Here is a 21,000-nt window from a genome sequence, read left to right on the forward strand (position 1 = left end):
TAATTATTACATGATTTAAGAAAGTACGGTGTTCGTTATTTCACGCACTTAGCTAAAAATGCCCTGGTGTTGGCACTGAACACCAGTCCCACTACACACAACAACCGCAGTTGCATTATGGGAAATTCAGAGGTACCAAGTTGCCTGAGTGCATTTTGGACTGTAGAAGGAGAGAGAACATGCAAATTTCACGTGCGCACACACAGCTGAGTACAGGGATTGAACCCGATGGCTCAAGGAATGTGAGGCTGCAGGGCTGACTGCTGATCCACCCCACCCTGAATACACCATTCAGGTGAGACAAACAAGAACATGAGGTTCTTTACAAGAACTGACACCAGACACCACCATTCTTCTAGCATGATTAAATATAAAAGCCAGTGGAAAGGACTATTCTATCTCATTCATTTTTAAACCTTTTCTTCGGTCGGTTGAGGGACATGCTGGAAGCAGAACTTCACACCACAATAGTCAATCTGAGTATGAAAATAGGGTCTGATAGCTCAACATGTAGACTATTGTGTTGGCAAGCAAAAGTTGTGCCTTCCAATCCCAGGAAGCATACAGTATATAAATTGTACCCCATTGCTGTAAATCTCTTGGCATTTAAGCATCAGAAATTCTAAACTTGACACAGGATTGTTTTCTCAGAAACATCTGACTTTTAATGATTTCATCCATCTCATTTAGAGTACATGGAAGGTTATTAACTATGTTTCTTAACAAAATCAATATAGTTAAATAGCCCAGAGTTGTATTTCGGAATTAAATTACCAAATAGGAGAAAAAGATCCACAAGTAAGTGAACATCAGACGTCTCCAACATCTCCGTTATATTCCTGGAATCAAAATTCACCTAAATATTTACAAAATGACATCAACAAAACAGCAAGGCTTCCGTAAATGGCTTTAAGTTAAAGTTCTCGAGATACGAGCCGGTTAGCCTGAATATGACATGCATTCACATCTTAGCCAGGTTCATGTTTCATAAACCAACTTCTATGAAAGTCACAGTTTAAATTCATTAATGAAATAAAAACGATATCTCTTAAAAGGTGCGTTATTTCGAAATTACGAGCTCTTCACTCTAGATAATGAATAAATAAATGAAGATTCAGCACGTAAACACCACACAGCATTTTTGTTTTTCTTTTTTTTAATGTTCACAGCCACCGAAAGAGCGAAATACATACAAGCTTTAGCGAAATGGCGAAGAATGATGCACTGCAGAAACACCTATTTCTGTGTGTGGATTCGGGCCCACGATGCCTTCAGAAGCGCTGCAGGGGAGCTTCTGTGAAACTAGGCCAGAAGCTCTCACGTGGTGATCATGTGACCTGTCAGCTGTCTCTAGGCAGAAAGCAGAGCCGGGGGGGGGGCTGCATATTCACACCTCCGGGATGGAGTGGTCCATCAGGCTCTTGACGATGCTGGAGGACATCCTGTGATAGGAGATGGGACATCAGCATGATCTTCAGGAGGATCCCACCATAGAAGGTCAATATTATCTCCAAGAAACATAGGGTTCTTATACAAACATGTCAGGATGCTAAACCACACGAACATACATTCACAAGCTACAGTAAAACATGGAGATGCTGATTCAGCATTCACCTCACGTCACTGGACTTAAGGATGCAACCACAAAATCCAGAGGAAACCAGTTTGAGGGTTGGAATTCAAATCCCCATGTCCTTTGGGGGGTCCTGTGTCCTGTGTCTTGTTATCTGTCTTTTTGTATAGTATGTCTATAATTTCGTAATTGTACGGTCTGCACACCAGTGAGCGAGAAACGGCATTTCAGTTCTCATGTATGTCTTGCGCATAAAATGTTAATTGACAATAAAAATATCTTTGATCTTTGGCTACCCACTGAGCCACCACAACACCAATTTTGGGGTCTGTTTCTCAGGAAACTGGAACCTTCCCCTTTTATAAGGTCAGTAGGGCTCACTTTGAGTAGACAGGCAACTGCTCTGAGTCTGCAGGCTTTACTGGAGACACCAGCAAACGTATAACTTTGTTCACAAAAAAAAAACACTGCAAATAAGGCAGTTATGTAGATAATTCAATTACAAACATCAAGGTATGGATTCTCTGAAGGTTTTTGGATTAATTTGGGTTTGGTGTTTATACCAGTTCAGTGGTTGGCTACACTGTACACTGTACTATCTGCCTCACTATGGATAAGATCAGCAGGCCAGTTCTGTAAGTACTTACTTTTTCATCATGTGTTCAAAGATAATGGCAGGCATGATGGTTATGGTGACCACATTTCCACTGGTGTTCAGTATGTCAGAAATCTGTGGATCCTGTTGATGGATAGATGGAGAGATGAAAGGATTTTAACCGGCAGGAACTGTGTTAGTTGTATTTCCAGCTAGATAGATGAGTCATCAGATGAGCATTATCTGTGACTGGGAAGAGTATCACATGTGTGGGTTTACGTTATGGGAACTGGTGCATATCAAGGATTGTCTAAGTCTCCAAAATCCATCGCAGATGTCTGACTAATACGTATCTGTGTCAAAGTTCAGTGAATAAGACATGTTCTGCTTTTATGTATGTCTAAGCCAGAGGTGGCCAATTTTATCCGCAAAGGGCCGGTGTGTATGCAGGTTTTTGGGATAACCTGTAGGTCAGCTGTTCAAACCCAGGTGTGAGGACTATTTCAGCCAATCAGTCCTCTAATTAGTAATCTAATTATGGCGTTGCAGCGAAAACCCACATACACACCCTTTGCCACCCCTGGTCTAAGCACTTTGGATTGAAAATTATACTCTATGACAGAATAAACTATATTAAAAATTCACAGTTAGACCCAAAGTATTTATTTTGACAAACTGCATTGCTGAACCTCCCACCATATTTAATTATTTCTCGATGACAGACACACACATATATAAAGTCCCTTCCTCTATATTCTGACAACTTTTCCTGGTTAGGGTCAAGGGGACTGGGATTCCTGCCCATCACAGAGCACAGAGGTGGGATAGAAACACCAACCCTCAAGGTATGAAGTCCACCTCTCATTATTGAAGACTAAGGAGCAGTGTGTGGTTCAGTGGATTATGTCTGTGATCAGAAGGTCATCAGTTCAAATCCCCATTTTTTCAGATAAATGGTATCTGCTACATAAAGAGAATTTCAGCTCTGTTAAGTGCTGTTGGACAGTATGCATGGCTCTGTGGAATTGCCACTGGAAAATGGCATGCAGTCTGGGTAATAGAGTGAGCGGGCGCCGCAGGGCTCACCTTGAGCCCGATGACGTTTTGGCCGTTGACCTCGCAGATATGGTGCTCGGTGAGGAGCCCGTTGCGGGCGGCGGAGCTGTCCTTCACGATGAAGGTCACCTTGCCCTTCTTGAATATGAATCCCAGCTGGCCGCTGGTGTCCTTGTGCAGGGTGATGGTGCGCTCGAATGGCCTAAGCGTGGCGGGAGGTGAGGTCGTCAGCTTAACCGTGAGTAACGAGGAGGGGGTGGGGAGACATAGAGGGGGCGGGGCTACCTGTCCCGGACCACCAGCGCTATCCTCTCAGCTGAGGCGCTCTTCAGCGCCTTGTGGGCCTTATCCGTGCTCCAGCCGGCACAGTTCTCCCCGTTGATCTGCAGCACCTGGTCCCCGAAACGCAGCCCAGCCAGGGCAGCTGCGGTGTTGGCCTGCACCAGCTGGACGAACACACCCTGTGGACAAAGAACTGGCCTTAGTACACCAGTAACCCATTCATACATCTTATAGAATTGCCACCTGGTGCAATGTGTAGCTAAGGGGATTAAGAATCTGTGCCCACCAGAAGGTTGTGGGTTCCGTATCCCATGTCCTTAAGGTTTTGGGTTTGTGTCTCATCGGCAGAGTAATCAAATCGAAGTTTGGGCCCTTAATCCCGATTGCTCCAGGGTTGCTCACTGGATGACCCTGCTGTGTGATCTGGTACGCTTTCCTCACTTTGGAATCTGGTCACTGGCTGACCCTGCAGTGTGATCTGGCACGCTTTCCTCACTTTGGAATCTGGCCACTGGCTGACCCTGCAGTGTGATCTGGCACGCTTTCCTCACTTTGGAATCTGGCCACTGGCTGACCCTGCAGTGTGATCTGGCACGCTTTCCTCACTTTGGAATCTGGCGCAGTATCAAGGTGACCCTACAACCCATCACAGGATGCACAGGGTGGGGGACAGCCCAGATGGAACTTCAGTCTCTTAAAGGGCATGTTTATATATTTGGGCCGACTGACAGATACCGATTTACCTAGATACAAACTTTCACAACACATGAACTCCACATGCACGGTCGAAGATGGAATTCGAACCCCCAACTCTGGAGGCACGAGATACTGATATTTCCTCAGACTAACATCCATTATCAACACTGATGATGCTTATACTGCGCTCCATTAACCTTGGAGGCCAGGAGTCGGACCCGGGAATCACGTCACACCCAAGTTAACTTGAAATGTTCAACAAGGAATTTGGAATTTTCAGCTTTCCAGTTGAAATGGAAGGCAGCATTATCCATGGTCGAGGACGGGGTCTTACGTTGTCCACAGATTTCAAACGCAGCCCGATCTTGCCATCCATGTCTTTGCACAGGATGAGCTCGCGGACGCCCTGCTTGATCTCGGCCCTGCGGAGGCCGCAGTCATTTCCCGTTACTGGGGCAGTCATGCAGCTGAGAGCAGATGGCCTCGTAGCAACCTGCTATAAAAATAAAAAAAAAAATACATAAACATTCTGGACAGCACGGCGTTTCACAACAAAAATATGTATCACCAAAGCACCATTTCCAGAAAGTTTATTCAACAACCCAGTTAAGTAGTATTTATTAGTAATATGATGTTTAGTCTTTGGTAGATACTGTTTGATGTTAGACTTTTATCATTCCTGAAACACGACTCATTGATCCCTTTGAATCACCAGTAGTTTTCACTTTCACACTGACATAAACATGAAATCGGAGTTTGTGTGCTCTTGGATTGGTTACACTGAGTTTTCTTCAGTGTTCTGTGTTGGGACTTTTATCCCTGTGAGTGATATACTGTGACATACTGTGATATACTGTGATATACTGTGCTTTATTCATAGGCCAGTCATAATTCATTCTGCTTTTTGCACCTCTTTAGTATATTGCACACTTACCATTTTGCAATGCTACACCAATACTGCTCATATATTTCTGGACTGACACTTCTTTATTTTATTTTATTTCTATGCCTGTTAATGTGTTACTGGCATTTTTATTCCTTATATATTTTTTTACAAAAAAGATTCTTATCGTTAGAGCTATACGAACAATCTGCAACCCATCAAAAATTTCATAGAGATGCTACATTTTCTCATTAATGATGAACATGTCTGTATATAGTGAAATGCTGTGTGTCACAGTGTGTCTTCAATCAGCTACCTGCCTCTTACACCAATGCTCCTCAACCGATTCAGACCCCACGTTTCCCTGGGCATTAAATCGCGACCCATTTTCCCATTATTTTTCCGCAAAAAATAGCGCAGCAATTGCAAACAGAGCACAGTGACAGTAACACAATGCCTTCAAGCGCTGTTAAAGATGTCCTACATTGGGAAACATTTTCAAAATGATTATTTTTAACCAGGCATTTAGTGACCAAATGATGACCCACTTTTGGGTCACGACCCACCAGTTAAGTGACAGTGGAACAAACCATATGTAAGAGGCACATACCATATGCCCGTGCCTTGCACACAGGGTGAGGTGACCTTACCCCAGAGCAGTCTGCAGCTGGCAGGGGGGACAGAGCCTGCCGAAGGGCATCCTCAGTGAGGTTTAGGCCCATGAAGTCGCTGAGCTCGGGGTACAGTCTGGGGTAGAGGCCTGGGGGGAGGGGGAGGAGGGGGGGTGCAAGCCAGAGGGAACAAACGAAAGCATGCAAGTACATTACTGTGGGGTGGGGGACAGGAACCAGCACAAGCTGGGATCTCAGCAGCTTCCAGCTACTCCTAAATCCACCATAGTACTGCAGGTCATAGTCCTGTTTCATCCATCCATTCATCCATCCATCCAGTCATCATCCATCCAGTCCTCGGTTAATCAGTCCATCCATCCATCCAGTTATCAATCCATCCATACATCCTATGCATCCATCCCTCCATCAAAACACACTAAACCAGGTCAGTGGTACAATATTTTAGCATTTTATATTAGTACTATAGATTGACTGGTCAAAGGTCATGGCTTATTTTAATATTTTACACTAATACTGCAGACTAACTGGTCATTGATGATGGTTTATTTCAGTACTTCAGATTCGTCCTGCAGAGACCGCTGTGTCAGCAGTCAGTCGCTTCAGTGGCTCCCAGTAAAACCCTGGGTGGACTTTAAAGCGGTGCTTAGTAACACAGAATACCTCTAATCCAATAAAAAAAAACCCAAAGTGGCGTAACTCACACAATGGAGCCAGCACTTCCGGGAGAGACAAAAACTAGGGGAAAAAAAGTCTGTTTTCTAATGTGCCCTCGGAAAAAAAGTCATTTACCTCATTCTGAATACACAACTAATATGTCAGCAGAAAAGGTCACTATTTTCTTCTGTTCAGGAGCAGCTATGTTATGGAGCGGAGTGTGTCGCTCCTGTCTTTGTGACAGTATATCCCAACAGGGCAGCACAAGACATGAACCACGAACATACCCATCCAACCCTCCTACCTAAGCTAAGGCTCCCAAACTCAGCTCCAGCAATGCAAATGAAACCAATGCTTTATTTGCCATTTGCACAAGTACACTTGCATGCATATACACCATCTTGCGCTTCTTGGAGACAAACATAAACATACAGTTGAGAGCAAAGCTTGTGGTCTGGCCGTTTATCCGCCCCCTGGAGCATTTTTAAAGGGGTTAAGGGCCTTGCTCAGGGACCCAACAGACATGCGACAATTCTGCTGATGATGGGATTTGAACCGGCAACCTTCTGATCACAATCAGAGGCCCAACCTGCTATGCCTCACACCGCACCCTAGAGGGTGCATAATGCATAAGCACACTTCCAGCTATAGTCATGTTGTGGGGTTGCGCCATGCTGAATGCATGAGGACATAGGTTCATATACCAGGCATAAACTTAAGACAACTATACCCACAATCATGTGATTCCAGAGATAAAGGTGCATTGCACATATCTGAACATCCCTACAGACATTCACAAGCATGAATAACTATTCCAGATCTGTCAGAATTCATTCCATCAACAATTTTAAAGAGGTTTCCAAACCCGGAACACAGCAAAACATAGTAATTCCGCTTTAAGTGACTATGGACAAAGTCGGTAGAATGACCCAAAATGCTTATTGGTGGACTGAGGAGTAATTGCCTTCCTAGACTTACCGCTGCCGTTTTCCCCGGAGGTCTGGCCCGCTTCAGAGAGAGCCGCCTGCTTCGCCGTGACCGACGCGTAGGAGCTCTGCGCCTGCACAGGACATTCGGGGCATTTTGGAAATTAAAAAAAATATATTATAATAATAATAATAATAATAATACTCCCAAATTCATGATTCTTCTTCACACCCAAACGTCTTTATGTAGCTCACCTGCATGAACTTATCCACCTTCATGTCTTCTAAAGATGGATACAGCGACATTGTTGCCAGGAGGGGGGTCTGGGTGGAATGCCTGGCCACTTTGGAGAGGGACAGGCTGTGTAAATAATCTGCTTCTGGCCTTTAATATTTTACATCTCCTCGCGTATCTCTTGGCAGCCTAATTGAATATGCACAGAGTCCAGGTCACGGTATACCATGCGACACACAAAACGGATGCTTAAAAAAATGCGTGCCTATATCGTATGGCATTTTTAACTCATGTTTGCATTTAATATTATAAATCCCGCTGAGTTACGGTATGCGGTGACAGCGATGCGGTTCTAGGCGTGATCTGCAAGCCACGTTTTATAATGACGATCCCGTGAAAAATACATATGACAGCGGTCTTGTAATTATGTTATAAATAAAATAAAATAATAAATACCTTTAGATATTGTCTTCTGTGTCGTTTGGGCGTTGTTTTATCGCTCAAATTGCCATTCCCTTCAGTCTAGTGTGCTTTAGAAATGTATTTCTTAATTGACGCAGTATTTATGGGTACGCTAATATTTCGAACAGATTTCTTAATATTTTAAATTAAAACTCCGAATTAATTTTCGACACCGCGGACGATGTATGTTTTTTTTCTCCCCTTTTTTGTTTAGATTTTACATCCATCTGGCAGCAAAAAAAAACCGGATGTATCAAATTCGCTTAAAGCCAATATTAATATTAGATACTGCAGAAATAGCCACGATGGCGAGCACCCACCTTAAAGACGTTAGTATGGCTTTGCCTTTCCGCCACCAGTTATCAGATGAGGCAGATTTCCGATTTAATGGCCGCTGTAAATAAAGCGCGTATATGTCTCCGTGTGGCCGGATGCTGGCGTGCTGACGATGAGCAGCATCGACCTTGATCATCCCACATCCATGCGGTATCCTTATTACCGAGCCCCCCTCGGAGCGCCCGCTGCCTACTAACATCATATCTGCGCTGCTTTCCAGTCAATATCCACACTTCGCATCCTACTGATCATTCAGTCCAATACGGGGCGTATTATATATAATTGGTTTATAATACAATGTAGGTACGTGCACACACATATAACGAGTGCATATGTTAATGTGGTACAAGATACGTTTATTCAATAATCAAATCCGGACAACTGTACGTCGCACATTTATTCGTTTATTAGTGTTTTCTGAGGGCATCTCCTATTAATCCTCTATAAAAGTGTATTGTTTATAATACAATCGAATACTTAACTGTATTCGCAATAGAAGCTCATTTTAATTTTATTTTACATCAAGGCCGTAATTATAATATACTTCATATTGGGGGGACACGACCGCTGAGTATTCCAATGTGCTCACAATGCCCCCCCATATATGTATTATATACGGCCTTGGTTACCCCCCCCAATTGTTGACTCTTGCTTTATATTATTTGGAAAATACATTAACTAAAGGAAATTATTCACTATTTGTGTACTAACTTCCACACATTGAGTCTGATGTTAAGGTCATGTTAATTGTGTTGTCCTCACATGCTTAAAGTGCAGACAATATTTGAAATGATGCCTCAACATCATTATTATTACTTTTGTTGTCATCACTAACTTTTACTTTGATCTCACAATAAAGATACAAGAATGATTCCAGTCAAGGAACAGATTTATTAACAAACTGCATTGTTCTTTACATAACCAATATGAAGGCCTGTTGGGCACAGAGATAAATCAGATGCCACAGCTTAATATACTGTACCCTAAGAAACAGAAAGCACAATAGCATCCTATTACATATTTTATTAGGTTGTCTCTCCCATTACTTCCAGACATGGTAAGAATGTCTTAAAACACATTCAAACAATAATAATGGGGAAATATTGTACCACGCTCTCAAAGTAGCTGTTTGTTTTCCCTTCATGCTCCCATGCTACTACAGGGGTAATACTAGGATTAAGAAGCTATAATTTATAAAGACGGGCCAACCTTACCATTAGCCAATGATATGTTTTGAATCGATGAGTGACAGGGGAGAAGGCATTCTGGGGGCCAATCCGCTTTCAGCTGTGGTGAGTTCCAATGTTGCCCCGCGCCTGCATGGATCCTCTGTATATAATCAGCCACTTAAGTATTTTTTCCTGTAAATGCACTCATGTCTTGCTGGGAAATAAGACTCAGGGACTCATCAAGAGACTTCGCAGTTTCCAAAGTATTCCAGGTGTCCAAAAATTACTATCCCAAAAAAAACATTTACATGATCCCAAACCTCTACCTGGAATTCCAAGCAAAGATACACAGTTGCTAAGTCACATTACGGTGTTCGAAATGTAAATTTTAGTTGAACGTGTTAGCTATTACGAGTTAGCGAGACTCCGCCAGCTGATGACAGGAGTGCACCAGCTAACGTGGCGCTTGCAGGTGTGTCGGGACCCATCGTCTGAGTCTGTATCTAAGGGAAATATCTTGTTTGGGTGGCAAGATGCCCAGACCAGCCCTGGTACAGTCTGTGGTCAAAGGAGGCATTGCAGGGTCTTGTAGCTCCATGTCGTAGTAGCAGAGAGTCAACGTGAGAAACTGCTTGATCTCATTTATGGCAAAGAAGCGACCGGGGCACTCACTGACCCCGGACCCGAAGGGCATGAGGAAATGCCGCAGCTTCCTGCCGTTCTTGTAGAAATCTGTCTTCCTCTGCCCATTCTCATCCAGGAATCTGTCGAACTTGAATTCCTACAGGAGGCAGCCAACAGTCATATTCAGGGCAGGAGCACATTATGGATCTGTCACTGTACCTAAGAGAAATATCCACCAAGCCCTGCGTCGTCCATCAGACTACCAGACAGGGAAGCGTGGTTTGTCACTCCACAGAACACATTTCCATCGCTTAAGAGACAAGCGGTGGAGTCCCTTACACCACTCTATCTGACGTTTGGCATTGCGCTTAGTGATGTGAGGCTTGCATGCAGCTGCTCGGCCATAGAAGCCCATTCCATGAAGCTCCTGACACAGTTTTTGTGCTGGAGCTAATGCCAGAGGAAGTTTGGAACTGCAGTTATTGAGTCAACAGAGCGCTGGCAAATGTTACGCACAATGCACCTCAGAATTCGATAACCCCACTCTGTTACGTTAAATGGTCTGTCACTTTGTGGCAGAGTTTCAGTTGTTACTACATGCGTCCACTTCGCAATGATGCAATGATGCCACTTTCAACTGACTATGGACAGTGGTGGAGGTGTGTCTCAATACTTTTGCCCATGTGGTGTACCTTTGACTCATAACGTGCTAAACTGAGTATGATCACACTAGTCATGCAACATGATAATGAACCGATTATCAAATGGGAAAGAGGTCCGAGGCATGAACGAGTGGGATGTACCGTGGGATTCTCGTAGATCTCTGGGTCCATGTGCATCATCTGCGGGAACATGGCAATGTGATCCCCTTTGCGGATGGCAACCATCTTGCCGGAATCGAGAGTGAAGGTGAAGTGCTCGTTGGCGACGCGGATCATTATGGAAGCACTGGAGAGCCGGAGGGCTTCCTCTATGATGCTTCCTGGATGGAGTGAGAAGTAGGACGAATGAAGGGGGTGTATAATGACATTGTGCCACCACAATGAACCAGCTACACTGCCCCTACTCAGATGTTTCAAAAACTAAATAAATAGCTAGTGAGTAGAGTCCGGAGATCGTAGTTAGCTGGCTGGTTAGCAGAACATGCTGCTTCAGCATCTCTTAAATCTGGAACATGTTTATTTTTTTAGCTGATATTTAACGTAGTCAGAGGTACATTAACATGATCAAAGGACCAGGACCATTTGAGTTGTCAGACGTCCCCCTACTATTTACTACAATGGTGCAGTTGGTCATTTTTTAGCGGCTGTCTGTGGGCTTCAGCTTGGGTGTAGTGATGATAGTGGCCAACAGGAGACCCCCGGATCACCGCTGTATGAACTCACTCACCCAGCACCAACATGCCGTCTAGCTGGTCTTTAGAAAGGACCACCGGTTTGTCCAGGTTTTCTGGCGTGTGGCCGGACTCCCTCAACACTCGGTCCACCTCAGCTTGAGCAGCCCTCATGGCATCTGGAGACCTGGGGTAAATGCAGAGAGGGTTCACAGTTCTGTCCTGACTATCAGATTCATCTCCTAAATTAAAACTGACATTGACATTGACCTTCATCTGACCTTTTTTATTTAATGGCAGATTTTTTAAAATCTAAACCATAAACATGTTACATAAGATGTATTAACACAACTAGAAGTCTGCACTAACCATGAAGAGATTAATTTCAATGAGTGGCTTCATATATGGATTTCAAAAGGAAAATGACGCTTATACACTTGGACCGTTGCATGCTATGCTATGCAGCTATCCATCTATCCTGGTTGGGGTCCCAAGAACAATCGAGCAAAACGTTACATCATGTCATCAAGTCATTCTGGATAAAAGGGATCAAAACAAATACTAGAGAAAAAACAAACATACAATCAAGTTTCTCCAGCTAAATTTATCCAATCAGATTTATCCAATCAGATTTATCCAATGCCGTGAGCCTACCTTAGCATGTAGTACAGGCTCCAGAATGTTGCAGGTAAGGTGTTGGCTTGGGAAGCCCACAGAATGCATAAGTGTGTCCTGGCTTTGCCATGCTCGTCGAGCTCCTCCATTTTATCAAAAGCCTGAATCCTCCTCTCGACGAGAGCCGATAAGCACTTGTTCCTCTTCAGACGTCGGTGGTGGAGCTTCTGGGCTAGTGCCTCACGGGCTCGAAAGGCCTTCAAGTGTAAGTGTATGGGGAGTCCGGCTGCCATCTCGGGCAAGGCCTTGTCAAAGGCATGGAAGTCCTCCATGGCCTGTCTCATGGACAGCCACTGGGGGGCGCCACGGCCGCCGCCGCCACTGACCAACGCCTCATCCTCTTTGCCGAAGAGAGTCAGGTACCCGGCCTCGAACATGATCCGGTCCACGAAGCGCTGCAGGCCCTCGGTGACCCAGTTGAAGCTGTCGTCCCTGCGGATCACCATCTGGATGTTCTCCATCATGGTGGAGATGAGCTGCTGGAGGACAGGCCCTTGCAGCGTTTGTCGGAAAATGGGGTGGATGTCCCTGTAGCTCCCACTGTACATGGGGGCGTTGAAGTCGGCATGGCCGAACACCTGAGGGGCAAAAAGCATTAGTGGCTATCAGCAGATGAAAGGTGTGACAGGGGGGATTCCGGAAATGACACACATAGTAACTGCAGCTGGTGTGTGGCTCTGTGGGTCAGGGTGATCAGAAGGTTATTGGTTTGAATCCCAGAGTGATTCATCTCTTGGGCTCTCGAGCAAGGCCCTTAACCCCAACTGCTTCAGGTAATTCTGGGCAACCAATTAGGCGACTTAGACCCATAGCACCATTTTCTGAGCAACTAAGCAAACTGCCAGCCTATCCCCCCCCCCCACCAAAAAAAAGACCATGTAGAGTGACATTGTCTGGTTCAAAAGTGGAACTGGGTGGTGGAGTTTGCTGAGGGGGGGGTAGTGGCAGTGAAGCTCGCAAGCGACTGTCTGAAGCAAGTCTTTGATCCTCCCTTGTCTGTGCTTTTAATAAAAGTGTCTGCTAATTAAATGTCAACAATTACATCTTACTTAACATTTCCAGTAAGGCTGGATTTTGCGTGGGAAGCTGAATGTCTTGAAATACTCACCCAGCATAAAAAAAAAACCTCACAGACAATTTAGTTTTGTTTTTTTAGCCCTTACTTCATGTCTCTGTCACCCATCATCCACCGTCCCACGGCCTAACGCGAAATCGGCAGCCTGACCTGATATTCGCAATACCAAGCCAAAGAATGTACCAAAGACTGTCACCAGAGACATACAGTTAAGCACAAAATTATTCATACCCATGTCGAAATTTTGATGTATATAATGTATTATTTGCCCAATATAGTTTCATCTGGCAGTAAATGACATAAGTATGTGACAAAGGATGCTACAGAATTGCACTAGTCATTGATAAAAAAGTTAATTAATCCTAATGCTTTTTTTTTTTGTTTTTAAGAAAAATGCCATATGCATAATTATTCATATCCCTTGAAATTGCGCAATGTTTTGAGAAAATGCAAGAGGCGAGCTACTATACCAGGGGTAACCAATCTTATCCGCAAAGGGCCGCTGTAGCACCCTAATTAGATTACTAATTAGAGGACTGATTGGCTGAAGAGTCCTCACACCTGGCTTTGAACAGCTGACCTAAAGGTTATCCCATAAACCTGCATACACACCGGCCCTTTGCGGGTAAGATTGCCCACCGCTGTTCTATACCATTCCGGGTGGTCCTGGTAATTATTACCATGTTCTAGAGAATTCAGCTCAACTATAAAAGGAGAACAGCTGATGCAGTAATCGGTTACTAGTCAACTGCAAGTCATGGCTATAAAACCATAGAACTTAGTAAGGACCTCCAGCTGTGCATTGCGGCTGATCGCAAGATGGGGAAAGACTTTAAAGTTATTTACAAGTTATATCCAAGTTATATCCAAGTCTCCAGTGCCAGTAGCCACAGTGCAAAGGATAATCAAGAAGTACAAGAAATGCCAACTTTGAAAAATCTTAAAGAATGTGTTAGGAAGCCAAAGGTGACCCCAGCGCTGGCAAGAATGGTGGTGCAGGAGGCCAAGAAGGATCCAAGGATCACCAATAGGATCATCCTGACAAATTCTTGTACCAACACAAGGCAGGCAGGCACTATACTGGACACAAGGCTGGTCTCCATGGATGCCAACTGAGGAGGACTCCACTTCTCCAAGACAGGCGAGAGAGAGCTAGCCTAGCCTTTGCAAACGCTCACCTGGACCTGATTCTGTCATCGGATGCGATGAAAATGGAACTGTTTGGACACAGGGACGTAACTCTCTTTTGGTGAAAGAACGGAAATGCATTCAACCTCATGAACAGCATCCCCACGGTCAAGCGTGGTGGTGGGAATGTAATGCTTTGGGTTGGTCTTGTAAAAGGCATCATGAAAAAATAGGACTACATTAAGATTCTGGGGGAAAACATCAGGCAGTCGGCAGGACAATTTGGCCTCAGGCAGCACTGGATCTTCCAACAAGACAATGATCTAAAACATACAGCCAAATTGGTCAAGAAATGGTTAACAGAACATAATATCAACATTTTGGAGTAGCCTAGCAAGAGTTCAGACCTGAATTCCATTGAGAATCAGTGGAGGGAACTGAAGACTAGAGTGATGGCAAGGAAGCCTTCCAACCTCAAGGACCAGGAGATCTTTGCAAAAAAGTCCATAATCTCAGTGGAGACATGCAAAATGCTTGTTAGCAATTATAAGAACCGTCTGATTGCTGTGATGGCAAAATAAACGCTTTGCCATTGATTATTGAGAAAGGGTATGTATACTTTTGAACATGGCATTTTTCATAAACATCCAAATAGTTTTTTTTTTTCATTTATATCTTTTACCATCTTTTGTCAGATGTGCATGCCATTTCGAGCCAGAAGAAACCTATTGGACAAATAGAAATTCATAATAGATCATTATTTGGCATGGGTATGAGTAATTTTGGGCTTAACAGTAATTACAGCTTCAATCAGGATAAGACGGAAAACTTAAAACGAATGACAAGTCGACCTTATTCTTCACCACCGCACGATACACGTCTGCACTACAGACAGACTTAACTTTCCCTTTATGACGGATTTCAAACAAGTTACGGTTAAGTTAACTCTAATATTTGAGGACTACTAACTACACAGACAGCTTAAAAACACACAGATTTCACAGCACTTCCTAGGATTGTCCATGTATCCTGTCACTGAAGAAAGTGTAAGCGAAGAAAAAACAGCCTGCGTTGTTTTCCACTGAACCTTGTTACCAAGGCAAACCATTGAAGAGAGCAACTCAAAAAGAAGACATTGTGAAGCACTATAATCGACTGGTGAAGACCACTGCCGAATAAACACGTTCTAGTACACTTTTATAAGCTATTTTTGTACCAGTCTTTCGCGACTAATTAGACTGATTTATGTTGATGGGAGTGGAAGGGGACTGCAGCGCGTGAACTTTACCTTCCGGGAGAATCCCAGTGCAAACTTTTGGAAGTCAAGATTCCTTCCCTGGCGAAACACCGCGCTATAGGAGAAAGGATCCGTCACAAAGGTGAAGTATTTCCCGGCTATTTTACAAGTGAAAATGTCTCCGTATTCCCTCTGGATCGACCTCAAAAATTCCAGGGGGTTTTTCCCGTATTCCAGCGCGACGCCAAGAAAGGGGATCCAGCCGTTCATTAGCGGAGGTTCATCCTGTTGCCTATTGGGGTGAAGACATTTAGGTCAGGCAGGTAAAATCTTTATTACCAGTAGTTATATTGAATTTTGGTTTCTATAATATAAGAAAATGAAAGTAAATAAATTTGAGTAAACACATACGAATGATTTAGATTATTTAGGATCGTTTCTGTCTAGTGATGTCTGCTGAGTACGATGTACAGCCAATGTAAGACGGCATCAGTATATTATTATTATTATTATTATTATTATTATTATTAGTCGCTACAACAACAATACTAAAAATAATAACATCGCGACTCTCATCTGAAGTTTTCAGAAATAAGAACATATACATACGGTGAGCCGAGCGCTGTACAAGCAACTCGGCATCTTTAATTAAACAACGACAAACACATCAACGTGTTATGAAACTTGCCGTCCAAATGCATTAACAATAAACACTCACCTTTTCCTGAAGCCGCAGAGCTTCAAAACCAACAAGATGCACAAAAAGAGCACGAGAATGTGGATGCTTAAGGCGGCCATGGTAAAGTGTTACTTTCTCGGTCCACCATCGCAGGGATGTAAGGGAACCTAGCGGGCTTCGCTCCTCCCAGCTAATGACAGAGGTGGTCTCAGAAAAGGAGTTGGAGTAGAAAAAAAATCATTCGGGTAAAGGAGGCTAGATTTAAGTTCTGTTCCGAATCATACATACATATATCCTTTTATATATATATAGCCGCGGAAAAAATTGAGACCACTGTATGTTTTTAAATAAATCTGTGTTTTTTAAATCCTGATTTAATCCTGGTTCTGCTGGCAGAAGGCTACGCTGAGCAGCAGGTTGCTTCCAAGACAGCAGAATACAAGAATAAGGTGAAGCCGGAGACATTTGATACGACCAGAAGCGACTTTCTAACGCCAGAGCTGACGTTAACTTATCTGATAGTTTCTCATGAGGATGACATCAAGTGACCTTCAAAAGGAATAAAAGGAATGGGAAACATTAAGTGCAGATGTGAGGTGCACTGCTAGGACAGTTCATATCAGGTTGCTAGAAGCAGGACTGAAGTCATATAAAGCAATGAAGAAGCTCTTCATTAATGGGAAACAGACAATCTGGCTGCAGTTTGCAAAAAAAATAAAATAAAAATTATTCACAGATGGACACCCATAAATTAAGAAATGAGTAAAACAAAAATTTGTGCTGTGGTTTCTTAATTTTTTCTGTAGCTGTATATTAGTATTATAAGTTAATGTATGCTGTAACCGTCAAAGCAAGAGAAAGGACTGAGGTTCCTATGAAATCAGAGGAATTGGGGACCATTTAACGACTTGAAATATATTTGAAAATGAATGTGAAAGTATGGTGACGCAAATCCTTAAAATTAGAGAGGAGTGAAATTCTAATAAGGGGGAATTCTAGATTTTAATTATAGGTTAATCTGTGACATTCACATATAGAGTATATGGCAAAAGGTATATGGACGGCCCTATTAATCAGCCAGATTGCCTAATTAAGATGGATTCATTGCTGACACCAGCGAGTCATCTTACAGTAATGCAGGGGGATTCCCCAGACAGGATGCCAATACATCACAGGGCACGAGGCAGGGGGACACCCTGGACGGGATGCCAGTCTATCACAGGGCACGAGGCAGGTGGACACCCTGGACGGGATGCCAGTCCATCACAGGGCACGAGGCAGGGGGACACCCTGGGGATGCCAGTCCATCACAGGGCACGAGGCAGGGGGACACCCTGGACGGGATGCCAATACATCACAGGGCACGAGGCAGGGGGATACCCTGGGGATGCCAGTCCATCACAGGGCACGAGGCAGGGGGATACCCTGGACGGGATGCCAGTCCATCACAGGGCACGAGACAGGGGACACCCTGGACGGGATGCCAATACATCACAGGGCACGAGGCAGGGGGACACCCTGGACGGGATGCCAGTCCATCACAGGGCACGAGGCAGGGGGACACCCTGGACGGGATGCCAGTCCATCACAGGGCACGAGGCAGGGGGACACGCTGGACGGGATGCCAGTCCATCACAGCACGCACATTTCACAGCTAAAAATGGTTACCAGTGTGTGGCACAGTGTGTCTGGTGTTTGGGTCTGTCCCTGTAATCCAGAGATCACTGGTTTGATTCCCATATTTGGCAAAATTGTTACACCTCTGCTGGGTTCTTGAACAAGGCCCTTAACCCACCTAAATGCTCCACGGACGTCCAATAAATGGCTGGCTGTGTGCTCAGACCCCAGGCTTCACTCTCCAAGGAGGGCTAACTTAAGAGAAGCCTCTCAATGGCAAAGAAAGCAGTCACTATGCATGCCTGTGGGCCGTGAAAGTTCACTATCAATATACACTATATGGTCAGAAGTATGTGGACACAGGATTGTCCAGCACCTTATTCTGAAACCAAATGTGTTAATATGAGGTTGATTGGCCCATTGTTGCTATAGTAGCCTGTACTCTTTTGGGAAGGCTTCCCATTAGATGCTGGAATGGGATTTAATGCCATTCAGGTTTCTGTGAGCTTGTATTGATGTTGGGTGATCAGGTCACCTTTCTGTGAGCGTGTGTGTCCTACCACTTCACAACTGAACTTGCTCCCAGATGTTTTAACCTTCTCAATCACTTAATTCACAGTTGACCAGGGCACCGCTAGCAGGGCAGAAATATGGCAAACTGACTTGTTGGACAGATGGTTCCCTGTGATAGTGCCAAGTGAAAAGTCACTAACCTGTTCTGTGCAACAACTCATTCTGCTTGCTAATATTTGTGGGTTTTGCCTTAATTAAGCAATTACTCTAACTAATAGTGCATGTCCACATACTGGTGTCCATATATTGTTGAATCTCTCTGTCTTTAGTCGTCTTTACATCTTGTCCTTTGTAACGATGTTCTGTGGCCGCATACTTGCAAAACTGCATTGACAGTTTGTGGTGACATTGGGACACTTCTTACTTGCTTTGGGTGATTGTATACACAGTCTAACCATTGCTTTAGAGCTTTTTTTTTGTTACACAACTGGCGAGAACTTTCCTTACAATATTCTATGTAAAACAAACAATGTTCTTTCAAAAGTCTAGAACATGTCTGGCATCTAAAACATTCTTAATGAATAAATGAGATATTCAGTGAATTGATCTGCGTTTATTTTTAGGCACAGGTTTTATTAGCTACGGATTGTTAGACTGGGGCTACTTTGCACCCATAATGCATTGCAGCAGAGAAGCTGGGGTTCACTGCCGTTCACATGCCTTTAAAAAACATTCTGTCATGTAATTGTAAACTTATCTTCACAAAGGATTTGGGACGCGTCTTTGTGCTCTCTTACTGAACGTGGGCTTCGAACAAAAGGAGAGTTTGGGTTATCTAGGACACAGGGAGCCCTTTAAAAATGCTTTACCAGGGAAGAGAGGCATTATTCATAATGTGGCTAAAAAGTCTGCTGACATAGCCAGCTGCACAACGCTACAGGACACTAGCTTAAAAGAGGGATAAACAGACTATTCAGTAGCTAGAAGACCGTGATTCCTTAACGCATGCCAGCGGGAAATGGTCAGAAAAGGAGGAGAAGTGGACAGATGCAGTGAATGACCCATAAAAAATCGGTAGCACTGTACTTGTATGCATACACACACACAGACACTTAGAAATTACAGAAGTGAAAATTACCACAGAAGTACAAATTATGAACAAATAGCTACTTCAGGTAAAAGATTTGTCACGATTCATTAATGATGGAAAAAACACGAGATCGTTATTTCAACTCAATTTATTTTTATGCGGTACCTTTAACAGAGTCGCCCCAAGGCGCTTTACGTGGTTGTGTTGTGACACATTACAACATCATTAAGAGAGAACAATACAAAACAGGGAAAATGAAAGAAAGAGAAATTAAAGAAAGAATTCGAGATGACGAAAGAGGAGAGGAACCAAAAAACCCCAAGTAGGGAGAAAGCAAAACTGCTTTCTCCCTACTCTGGGATCAGCTGGCTACCCCCCCCCCCTAACATATGGGAAAAGAAATAGTGGGCTTGTTTGCTAAATAAGGTGTAAACTGTGGTCAAGGGAAAATCCAAAGTCCATGAATGTCAGGGGACTCTGAGCACCGGCCCATGTTGCCATAATCAATACCGTCGATCCGCTTTGGTTTTTCTGAGTTTTCTATTATTACCAGCGATCACACTAAATTGACTGAGGGGATCCCCCGGTCGGCAAAATTTACCAAAGGGGAATCCCGCACCCGGAGCTCGGAAAGTGTTTACACAGAACTGGTCTAGGCTATATAATTTCAGCTTGATTTTTAACAACGTGATATGAAATGAACAAGGGGTGGCGTTAAAAAATGTAGTCCGTTAATTTTCATTTTTGCATTTAAATTACTGGCCTCAGTCCTGGAAATAAACTTTGGGTTATTTAATAGAATGAAGATTTGTATTATTATTATTATTATTATTATTATTATTATTATTATTATTTACCAGCGTCGTTAATATTCTTTCCGTAAGCTAATTGCAACGTGCAGAATGAACACTCAGCTAACGTGTATAGATTCTACTCTGAAGTGACCACAATTAGCCTAAATTGCAAAATGAGGATTATGCAATGGGTTGAATAACTGAGTTGCAGGAAGCTTACAATCTATTTATGTAACACACTGGAATCAGTGATGGCACTCTCAACTGTTAAGCGAAAATATTTAATGAAAGCTATATGAGCTGATAGACTTTTTATCTTAAAGTTAGAATCGGATTACCATTGATCCCAACACGGCCACATTTACTGGCCTTCCCCATACTAACCACCAGATGGCAGCATGATTCAACATTGACCTAGCTTGCGAGGCATTCCTAGCCATAATTGCAAGAGATCTGGTTATGCCAGAGTTCCTGATGATCTCAAGCTGTTGAGATATGGTTATATTTATAAACATGAGCAGGAGATCTTCCATGTAATGGTGATTGTACAAATACATGAGAATTGCTTGTTTCACATATATCCCATATTGTACCTCTATGTAAGTTAAGCTTGGGGTCAGAGCACAGGGTCAGCCATTTTTCCAGGAACTCTGGGGCAGTTTTGGGGATAAGGGCCTTGCTCAAGGGTTCAATGGTCATATGATCACTCTTCCATATATGGGATTCAAACCAGCAG

The 21,000-nt window shown here is 43.6% G+C and overlaps 2 protein-coding genes across 4 annotated transcripts; both read right to left on the minus strand.

Moving 5' to 3' along the window:
- Positions 1 to 639: 639 nt before the first annotated feature.
- Positions 640 to 8,658, minus strand: sdcbp (syndecan binding protein (syntenin)). Of its 3 annotated transcripts, none has more exons than XM_023818219.2 (9): positions 8,315 to 8,658; positions 7,553 to 7,641; positions 7,350 to 7,431; positions 5,736 to 5,845; positions 4,537 to 4,695; positions 3,510 to 3,685; positions 3,255 to 3,426; positions 2,221 to 2,312; positions 640 to 1,442 (listed from the first exon to the last, which is right to left on the minus strand). In XM_023818219.2, the coding sequence occupies exons 2-9, from the start codon at positions 7,601 to 7,603 to the stop codon at positions 1,388 to 1,390; spliced, it is 897 nt and encodes a 298-aa protein (XP_023673987.1). In that variant the 5' UTR covers positions 7,604 to 7,641; positions 8,315 to 8,658; the 3' UTR covers positions 640 to 1,387. The 3 variants fall into 3 exon arrangements, with proteins under 3 accessions (XP_023673987.1, XP_023673985.1, XP_023673986.1); XM_023818217.2 differs by having other exon boundaries at positions 4,537 to 4,698; positions 8,315 to 8,651; XM_023818218.2 differs by lacking the exon at positions 8,315 to 8,658 and adding an exon at positions 7,989 to 8,306 and having other exon boundaries at positions 4,537 to 4,698.
- Positions 8,659 to 9,201: 543 nt separating this feature from the next.
- Positions 9,202 to 16,481, minus strand: cyp7a1b (cytochrome P450, family 7, subfamily A, polypeptide 1b). Its single transcript, XM_023818258.2, has 6 exons — positions 16,290 to 16,481; positions 15,623 to 15,863; positions 12,111 to 12,709; positions 11,513 to 11,643; positions 10,927 to 11,105; positions 9,202 to 10,280 (listed from the first exon to the last, which is right to left on the minus strand). Exons 1-6 carry the CDS (start codon positions 16,367 to 16,369, stop codon positions 9,954 to 9,956), a joined length of 1,557 nt encoding a protein of 518 aa, XP_023674026.1. The 5' UTR covers positions 16,370 to 16,481; the 3' UTR covers positions 9,202 to 9,953.
- Between the last annotated feature and the right edge of the window lie 4,519 nt (positions 16,482 to 21,000).

This window comes from Paramormyrops kingsleyae, chromosome 4 (genome assembly GCF_048594095.1).
Source record: "Paramormyrops kingsleyae isolate MSU_618 chromosome 4, PKINGS_0.4, whole genome shotgun sequence".
NCBI classification, from domain to species: domain Eukaryota; kingdom Metazoa; phylum Chordata; class Actinopteri; order Osteoglossiformes; family Mormyridae; genus Paramormyrops; species Paramormyrops kingsleyae.